Source organism: Zea mays, chromosome 5 (assembly GCF_902167145.1).
Source record: "Zea mays cultivar B73 chromosome 5, Zm-B73-REFERENCE-NAM-5.0, whole genome shotgun sequence".
In the NCBI taxonomy this organism is placed as follows: domain Eukaryota; kingdom Viridiplantae; phylum Streptophyta; class Magnoliopsida; order Poales; family Poaceae; genus Zea; species Zea mays.
The window spans coordinates 24,409,626-24,419,810 of record NC_050100.1 but is presented as its reverse complement, the minus strand read 5'-3'; the positions used below and the strand labels follow the sequence as shown (position 1 = coordinate 24,419,810).

At 38.7% G+C, this 10,185-nt stretch overlaps 1 protein-coding gene across 9 annotated transcripts; it reads right to left on the bottom strand.

The window, feature by feature from the left end:
• On the bottom strand, positions 1-9,280 carry LOC103626119 (uncharacterized). Of its 9 annotated transcripts, XM_008646498.2 has the most exons (21): positions 8,887-9,274; positions 8,759-8,816; positions 7,837-8,010; positions 7,659-7,740; positions 7,490-7,567; positions 7,340-7,399; positions 7,152-7,256; positions 6,065-6,175; positions 4,593-4,634; positions 3,831-3,935; positions 3,654-3,742; positions 3,464-3,543; positions 3,274-3,386; positions 3,131-3,173; positions 2,947-3,038; positions 2,787-2,835; positions 1,765-1,835; positions 852-974; positions 627-739; positions 471-516; positions 1-374 (listed from the first exon to the last, which is right to left on the bottom strand). In XM_008646498.2, exons 3-21 carry the CDS (start codon positions 7,989-7,991, stop codon positions 342-344), a joined length of 1,590 nt encoding a protein of 529 aa, XP_008644720.1. In that variant the 5' UTR covers positions 7,992-8,010; positions 8,759-8,816; positions 8,887-9,274; the 3' UTR covers positions 1-341. The 9 variants fall into 9 exon arrangements, with proteins under 9 accessions (XP_008644720.1, XP_035814870.1, XP_035814871.1 ...); XM_035958977.1 differs by lacking the exon at positions 8,759-8,816 and having other exon boundaries at positions 7,837-8,000; positions 8,887-9,280; XM_035958978.1 differs by lacking the exon at positions 8,759-8,816 and having other exon boundaries at positions 852-971; positions 7,837-8,000; positions 8,887-9,280.
• Positions 9,281-10,185: the final 905 nt, after the last annotated feature.

Here is a 10,185-nt window from a genome sequence, read left to right as displayed (position 1 = left end):
TGATAAACAAAATCAACAATCATATGGGCATGTTAAGTCATCCAAGAGCTGCAGCGAACATCTCATAGGTTTATTTGCAGCACTGGCTGCTTAGAATTTACAAAGACCGCAGTGACATGGCTTAACTTAGAGTAAGCAATGCGAAGGAAAAAAGAATTAGGATAAGAATCGATCCTACGTTCCTCTAACCATTTATGTGCCCACCAGGTAACTCTTGAAATTCCTGCTCTATCGAGAAGCTCATTCCACCTCAAGGACAAAAATTATCAAATACTGCACAAAACAATCAGAAATAGGAAAATCTTCTACGGTTCTACTTTTGTAAAAGATTTACATGAATTCTAAGCCTTTCCTTTCCTTTTAGCATCTAGAGCCTGTCAACCATGAAAATCAAACAAATGAAAACATGTAAACACACAATCCAGAAAACTATTGGTTCAAGATCAGAAATTGACATATAAAAGGGATACCTTTTTCTGAAAAGTTCTCATGACTAATACGATTAGATCACGTAACCTAAAAAAGAGTCTGATAATCAGATATATGGGGTTTTTCATTTTATTTGCAAAAATGGAAAGAAAACTATGCCACAGATAAGACTGATAATGAAGTGTAACAGTTGGTACCTAACATCGTAATCCTCATTGTTTGGCTCTGATATTCCCTGTGTGTTAAATGGAAGAGTTGTACCCGCAGTTATTAAAACAAACTGAGTTGTGCGCCCATTTGGAATTTTTGTCTGCAAAGACAAATTCGAATATAAGATAATCAAATAAACATGTCAGATTAATCAAATAGTTACTGTAGATTCATAGTTACTATGATGGCCAATGTCACATGGAAAAATATACCTGTAGACTTTGTGAGTACTTCTCGTCAATTACAACATTACCGGTCTGTTTGAACTTAATCTGATAATTAGGTCGTGTGAGCACCAATGTAGCCAGTTCCCATTCCTCAGGAGAATAAGCCTGCTGCACAAAAGGTCTAAATCAGCCATGAAGTTTAGATATTGTTTAAGTAAAAAAATCCAGCATCAGTGGAAAATATGCATGATACAATCATAGTGCAATCCATAAAGCGAATGTTCAGCTAGCAGCACCATGTGGTTGCTTGGAGGACAGGAGTATAATAGGAGTCGGCAGGAATGAACTGAAAGTCCTAACTGAACTCCAAAAGAGAAGGCTGCCATGGTTACTTTCCCAAACAAGATCATAACATCCAATACTTCTACCCAACAACTTTCCTTGAACAATAAGGTACACCGGTGCAGGACCTATTCTACACAAGGGGAAAGGAAACGTCTATTTTACTACCTCAGACAATCTAGTTTGCCCATTTAATCTCTGAATGAAATGTCCACTCAATTTACTCCCCCAAACTATTTCAGCCAAATCTCCCCCCAATGAGATTTATATTTTTATTTATTAATTCTCCACATAAGTCCCAATTTTTAGGGGCTATATAGGATATCATAACTTATTATAAAAAAAAGCAATAATAAATTTTCATGGTCATATTCATAGGTTGGAGAATTTACTAATAAATTAACCCTAGAGATACAAAATTATAATAAAAACAATGATAGAAAAACTTAAAGTATTTAATACCAAAGTAAAACTCAAATTGTATGCTGAGAAATACAATAAATCATTAGGTGCTAGATTGGAACAGTTGAGCTGAAATTTCACCCAGGGGGTCAAACAGAAAACGTGGGTCGTTCAGGATATAAGATGGTCTTTGCCCAAACATTTTCACACATACCAGGACAAAAACTTCAAATTCAGCTCTCCCTTTAGAAATACATGCATCGATATGACTCTGCATCTCTGGATCTGCAGGTGTAGAACGGAACATCATTTGTTCGGTAAGGAAGCAAGTAGTACTATATGACAGCACATAGGTTTGTGTCTTTTCGTTCAAGTCATTAAAGCCACGCGAATAGAGTGGAAAATTGGAATGATGTTTGAGGAACTGAATGATATGTCAATTCAGGTAACTGTAATTCGATTTCTAAGAAAATTAGCTTGACCAGGAAACATGCCATCACTCCTGTATCATAAATATTTAAATAAAGTCTCAATATCAATTGAGAAGGGCAGGCCTATGCAGTGGTGACAGCTGTCTCAGTGAGTCACCAGATCCCAGGTTCCAACCAACAGTGAGAGCTATCTCACTGAGTCACCAAGTCATGGGTTCGAAGCCGTGTCTCCGCATTTGCGGGGGAAGGTTTGCCTCGGTTTATCCCCTTCCCCAAACCCCACTCATGTGGGAGCCTCTCGCACTAGTTTGCTCTTTTTCAATATCAATTGAAAATGCATATCAATTTGAAAATTTCTAAATGCATCGGTATTTTCATTTTTAAAGCAATGGCACATGTATGCATCGGTATTTTCATTTTTAAATGCATCGGTAAATTACCTTGGGTCTTGGGACACATGTATGCAAGGGATGCAAAAGGACATAACCACAAAGGCCGATTCCTTAATCTTGTTCATGGATATGTAATATTAACTTGTTTAATAATAATTGATTAAAGTAAATATAAGATGCCCTTTTAGCCTTAGCCAACAGGATTATTCTGACCATTCACTATTTACCTAGTAATTTTCAGGAAGCATTTTATAGAGGAAACCGTCGCAAAGTAGTATATCTTCAATTTTTTTAAAACATGGCATGAGAATATATAGGTTCCAATAAGCTAATCCACAAAGAGAATTGTTACAATATTATAATGCATTAGACCAGCAATCCAAAAATGCAGCAACACTGCAGTAAAAACTCACCACATGTTATCTTATTCCCATTATTAGCAAATTCTGTCACCAAATCACCCTGCAAAAAAGGAGACTTGTTACAGAACAATAGCACTGCATGTGGATTTAAATTAAAAGGTTTCTCAATATCAGATGTGCATGTATATATTTTACAATTCTGGATAATAACCTGGCGGCCGTTGTCATCCATAGGCGTACAGTCTACAGCAAGAAGAGTACCAACATCATCTGCAGTAACCACATAGTCATACATCGTGGCACCTAAATTTCAAAATATGAATAACCAGTCAGCAAAATTAAATTACCTTGAACAATAATATGCCAAACGATCTAGGAAAAATTCCCCACTTTACCTTCGATAGACTGTTTGATACCATTTTCAAGATGGCGAACCCACTAAAACAGCAACATCAATGGGGTGAAAGGTTTTATTTACAAGAATTGACATTTATAGCAATTATAAAAAATCATAACAAAAGAGCAGAAAACAACATACCTGGAAATTGCAAAGGGTAGTACCATTTGTAGGGAAACCGCATGCTGTTAATTGACATCCTGGTCTAGGTTCACCAGCAATTTGAAATCCCTCAATACCAGGTAAAGCATCACCTAGATTATAATTGCCAATAGTATCAATAGATCTGATCTGGAATCTCGTTTAATCACAAAAATAGTTGTTTATTTACCATCAGATGGGTATAACTGTGAGCCACCGTCTACTCTTCCTTCTTCAAAATAATTAGAGGGAGTAGTACCTCCAGTATCCCTGAAAGAATGAGGAATATAATAAACAGATGTCAAGGTATTTTCATGCAGATCAGAGGTTAGGCTGTATAACTACAAACAATATTTAGATAATGGAAGATCTTGAATTACTGCTGAAAACTGGATCCATGGTACATTTGCTCAATATGTCGGTCACTTGGACCTTGAGCATATTGTTGAAGAGCATTCTTATTTGAAACCTGTAATCAAGAACCACTTAACCAATTATCATAATTATGTATGAAGTTAAAATGTTAGGAAAGTTTAGAGGGCCATGTTAGGAATTACCATATTATAAGATGGGGAAGCTTCATTTCTTGGTAGGGTTACTTGCTGTTGCTGATGACTGGAGTTATAAATGTTTCCAGGTTGAGGCATATCACCTAAATTGTCCTGGATCAGTATAAAGTTTATATGATACACGAGCTATACAGCAGGTTAACAAACTGAAGAAAAAAAGTTGTCAACTGAAGGTCATCTTGATGACTGTTCTACGCATGCAAATATTTCAAGGCACAATCCAACAAACTTTGAACATGCCATCAATCTAGCAAATCATAATTTGTGCAAAAGTAAATTAATGATCAACAGTGGGAGCTACATCAAGAAACTCATGTAAGCCCAAACAACCATATGAAGCATAGCTGCCTCAATGTATTTATGTAAACTCTTCAAGAGGGGGCGCAGATTTCTGTTCCTGTAAAGTTGTAAGTGGCCCCCACCCACCCAAAATTACAAGGTCAGGAAAAACAAAAAATTAATTGAAAGGAGAAAAATAAGGCTTTAAGGTTATTACAATAACACACAAATTAAACCAAATTGAGACATCAGTTTCATTACATTTTTTGAGTCAACATCCCTTGAGCCACATTCAGTTTTAGTGGGTCAATATAGTAGAATACAGAAATAGGCATTCTTAAGTACCACATTTAAGAATCTACAACAACGCGAACTTTTTTCAAAGCCATCATGTCACAGAGTTATTTGTACAAAACAGTGTTAAAAATATACATATCACAATCTTAAGGGTGCAAAATTTTGACCGCTTACATTTAAAGATTTGAGCTTCCAATGCATCTGTTGGTACAAGCGCTGAAAAAAGAAATTATTTTAACCTCATGTTAGACACCAAGTAAAAGTAACATAAAGAAGCTAGTAAACTGGTTTGGTTTTAGGGTCCGTTTGGTAGAGATCCAGATTCTCGTAGAAACATTTTGGTTCCAGAAACAATCAACAAAAGTTTTGGGTGCTGAATCAAAATCACTTCATGAAACCGTTTGGATGTTAGGCTGGATTCTGTATCGCAAAATAAATGTTTTTTACAAAAACAATCTTATAAATAAAGATATACTTCAAAAAAATCAAATAACAACCTAAATGTAACCTATTTTAACTTGTTGCGCTAAAAATAAGTAGAAAAAAACTAATCACTATTGCATGCAAAAAAACAGAAACAAAATCACTCAAAACTACTCTACAGGTGATTCTGATCTCTAGTACAACAAGAATCACTAAAAATGTTTCTACCTAGAATCAGTATTGCCTATTTGTCTTTGATCGTTTGGAAGTGTTCCTAATGATTCTAGAGAGAATCGGAACCGATTCTCGCATCCAAAAGGACTCTTAAATACTAATCTAGAAATAAATATGCTACAGAAACCATATGAACTGAGCAAGCAACTATCCCTCCCAAGCGACTACCAACTCACTGCCGAGTGAGAGTGAGCCTCGGCTCCTGGGAGTGACTGCCGAGTGAGAGAGCTTCCTCCTCCATTGCTAACAAAGAAGGCTATTCGAAAACCCATTACAAAGATACTATAGTAGTATTCGAGCAAAAGGGGAGCGTGCACTACAATGAAGACTTGAATTTCAAATAAAGTATGATTTCATCAGAAATACTGACACTGTTAAGAATGTCACAAATCTTTTTGACTCATCAACCAGTAGTTAGATCAACAAAATTTATTTCCTCCCAGTTCCAAATAGTATCCAGCAATACTTTAGCAAAACATTGCTAATGGCCCTCAATTTCCCTGCACAGGTGACCAATCAGCTCACTCCCTCCCACAACCCATGGCTAGGTAGAACTAGAAGATGAACTGGGGTGACAACAGAGCACACACATAGGCACTGAATGTGCAGCAAACTGAACTGCTTTCTCTATTGCATTGTCTAGTACTCTAGTATATATACAAGCCAAGTACCAACTATATGGTACACTAGTACATGTCTTAGCTCAGCCCCCAACTACTACATGGCTGATGTATGCCACTAGATAGTTGGCCTATTGCCATACTCCTACAGTACTCTAGATGGACAGCAAGAGCTGACCAACATACCAACTCTCTGCAGCAAAAGATCAAAAAGGAACAGCAAATTATCTTACAATGTATTTCCCGCTTATAAACATACAATGCATATAGTTATGATTATCACAGGAAAAAAGAGTCAGGCCACAACATAGTAAATGACACAGAGTAAGGAAAGACCGATTCAAAACATGCTAGTGCAGTAAGAATTACCTTTGTGCCAATTGTAATGGTAGATGCATTTATTTGAGGTGGGCGGATGTTGTATTCTGCTAGCATGCTAAGCAATGAAGAAGTAAAAAAGTATAGCTCTTCTTCCTCAACCTAGAAGAATTCCATAGTAAGTCTAGAAGTTCACAGAAAGACAGACGAAAAGCATGTAATCTATCTTATAAAAAAAATTGACAACAACAAAAATGAGAACAGCAAATGCTGAAAACTAGAGGTGATGCTTTCATGGTTATCAAGGCAGTAAGGCAAGACATAGTGACGACTACCGCCCTAGGCGACTAAAGCATGAGGCAAGGCAGCACCTTAAGAAATTAATAGAAACTAAAAACAGCAGCTTAGAACAGTAGATGAAAAAAAGGAAAAGGAAAAAACTGGCTGAGTAAGAAGTGGGCTGGCCCAGCCCACCAGGCAGCCCATGTGCTCCTCCCCTCCTGGCATGGCTTCGTCGAACTCCCAATCCCGAGTTCCCGACCCCCTTCAGCGCTGCCGCTCCTTCTCTCTCGCGTTCTCCATCGCTGAGATTCAACCTCTGCCCGAGTGCCTGCTCTGTTTCCCTCTCCACCCCTCTGCCTCCCCTTCCTTTCTTGTCAATGATCTCAGATCGACAGTTGCAGCCGTCCCCTTCCAGATTGAGCAATTCACAGCAGGAGATGGAAGAAATCTAGCCAGCAGCAGAATCAACGAGGAGAAGGCGGAATCAAGGGGGGATCAGCATAAGCACAAGGCGATGGGGCGTCAGCTTACCCCTGAGGTGACCTTGGATTCCTCTGACGCTCAAGCGATTGAAGCGACACCTTAATAAGTAATAACCATGGATGCTTTACGTAATTGTCACATTAAAGCATGTGGTGACAAAATATCTTACCCATGCCTCATCAATATGTAGGGCAAGGAATCAGGACACACATGTTATATTTAGTGCAAGACATTTTTCTAATTGCAATATTTTGGACTGGCATGAACCAAAAGAACATAATGAAACAATGCAACCAATATATAGATAGGTAAATAGGACATTGCATATAGAGATTTTGAGCCTACATTCTTGAAATGTACAATAGCACCATACTTTTAGTTCATTTGCCAGTCGCATATTGTCCTCGAGATGGGTTTTCTTCTGGTTCAATTGTTTCAAAGCACCAGATATAGCTTCTTCCTGCTTCTCGTCAACAGCCTAGCAAATAGCAAAGATTTAAATTAATAAATAGTTCTGTGAATGGAACAGAAAGCAAAGTGAGATGTATAATTTATAGAGACCATCCTCAAGTCTGTGAGCCTCCTCTCCAGAATGTGTTTTTCACTCAGCAAACTCAGCTCCTACCATAACAAAATAACTATAGTTAAAAATTAGGCGTGGTGGTAGAAGAAAATAAACAAATTTTAGGGCTTGCCCTTTTAACTACCTACCTTGAGAGACGCCTCAGCAATTTTCTTGCGAAGCAACAAGATCTCGTCCTCTTGTGATTGTGATCTAAAGTAAAGTTCCTGCAAAACAGAAACATCAGAGAGTCAAAGGACTTGGCACAAATTGAAAGAAACATCAAAATGCAACGTTTCCAAAGTTTCAACAGTTTACCTTGGTCTCGGGATCCATGATACGAGTATTAGGATCTTCAAGAGCTAAGTCTTTGTGCAAGGATGCACCCTGGAGTTGATGCCTGCTGATGCAAGATATAGTCTCATCTCACAAAGCCAACAAAATGAAAGAAAGCATTTGCAGCTACAGCAGTTGCTTTTGTTCAACAATGAAGGACCTGACTACAGTGTCGGAGTTTGGAGCAAGGGATTTGGGTCCACCATTTTGTAAACCATGGTCCCCAGCAGAAACCGCACCAGTCCTGGATAGTTGATAGCCACCATTATGGTCCACATTAATGAGATCAACCGGTGCATCAAATGGATCCCTCATGTCCTTCCTCTGTATTTTTCTGTAAAAAGATGGCATTAACAGCCTGGTAAAATGCAGTGCGAAAACCAAATATGTACATACATGAAAAATAATTCATTCACTCGCAATCCAAAGCTGACAAACACAATTTATCTAAGTAAATCCTTATGGATCTCAACCAAAAAAAAGTCAGACTATAGTTACCACTCAATTTCATCTTAAGTTTTGTTTGAAAATCAACTGAACAAAACCAGTCAACCAAACCCCACACCGGTGTGAACAGGTCAAGCAAGATGACAAAGGCCCTGTTTGTGAAAGTTTGTTTGTGAGGAGCTCTTCTGAGAAGCTAGCTGCACGTAGCAGCATTGGCCTTAAGGAGTTATATGGAGAATTTCACTGTTTGGGCAGTCATTTTCACATGGTTGATTGTCTGTTAAAAGATCATGATGCCCAAAGCAGTATGGTCACTTTGTTTCGGTTACTAGCTTCGCATAGTTAGTGCTGTTTTTGTAACATTTCTGGTGTGTAATGAGGATCTTCAATCTTTTACTGTCAGTTTCTCCATCTTTAAACGCAAGCTTCCAAATTTAAGATTAATGTTTGATTAAGCCTTAGTTGATACAGAAACTGGAATAACACGAAACATAAGTTATCATCAGAAAAGTGCTACCACAACAATCTGACCACAATCGGTTGTATCAAGGCTATTCTCAGAAATGATACTAGTTCCATTCATCATGCTAATTTGATTACAAACTATAGACCGGTGCATCTGCAGAAGTGCTTACTCAGATCAAAGAACTCCCATCAGGGGCTACCGAAATGGTACAATTCAATTGGCTTCTCCTAATTGGTTCAGTAATAATATCAACATTCATTAAATCATTAAATAGACTAGAAGGAGAGAACATATTACCTCCCCGATGCTACAAGCGGCAACACGCGGGGGTGCCGCTCGGGGAGGAAGAGAATGGGCGACAGGGGGGAGCGTGTCCGCCGGGCTCTGCCGCTGCGCCAGTCGCTTGGCTCCCAAATCCAGAACCCTTCCGAATAACAAGAGCTGGAGCTCGTGGGCTCGTGGCCTCGCGGGTCGCGATGGGAAGGATGACACGAGGGCGGGAAGGCGGAGAGCTCCTTCGCCTGCGGGCGGTCGGAGGAGTTGGCCCAGTAGCACCCTCTCGGTAGCCTTCAAACCCTAGTCGCCTCTGGAGAAGCGAGCTGCGAGAGCACGGGAACGTGCTTGCGGGGATGCGCGTCCGTCTGACCTAGGAATGAAGAACGCGGGAGAGAGGGGTATACCGAGGGTGATGGCAGTAGCGTGTGAATAACCTGAACTTTAGTCCCTCTTGAAAGTCGGAATTTTTCTCGTTTCTTTATTTTTTCAGTAAAAATAAACTCATTCATATAAAACGTATGATTCTTCTAAAATTCCTGCATTCCATATAAATCTTAGTGGCGGTCTTATGTTTCCAAGTTAGGCTCGAATAGCATATGCAACAACACAAAATCACCATAAACAGCTTCTAAACGTAAAAGGCCAAAAAGCTAAACAAGTAGATTTTTTAGTTTAATTTTAAAAAACTAAAATTGTTTAGTTTAGGGAAATTTGGATCCATACCATTAAAAGATCACCACTTTGGATCCATACCATTACTATCTCACTTACATGTGGGTCCACATGAGTCAATGACATGTGGGGTCCATGGTATATATCTAAAGTTTGGATCTTTTAATGGTATATATCCAATTGTTCCTTTAGTTTATTGAGAAACTAAAAAGGCTAGTTTTATAGGTTTTATTTAGTTTTTAAGTTTAGAAAGCTAATAACATCATTGAAAAGCTATTATTGGCTTCTCCTGATCAAAAACCCAGCAATAGCACTCGACTACATCGAGGGTAGGTGTATCAAGAACAACACGATCATCACAAAGATATTCATGCGTGCAAGGTTCAAGATTCACATTATGATTGTTGTATGACTGTTTGGTGGTAGGTGCTATCCCATGTTGTTTGTGTGTCAATCAATATTGCAACACATGAACGAAAGCCTCTAGTCCGGTCTGCATCACCTACTAGATCTGTAAGATATATCCTTCTCCCCCACTAAAGTTGTGGTATTAGGATAATTGACATCTTCCATGTTCGCATGGAGTGGTATATACTCCACGGTTTCAGTCGCTACGGCTCCATTGTTAATCATGCATAAATTGCGACA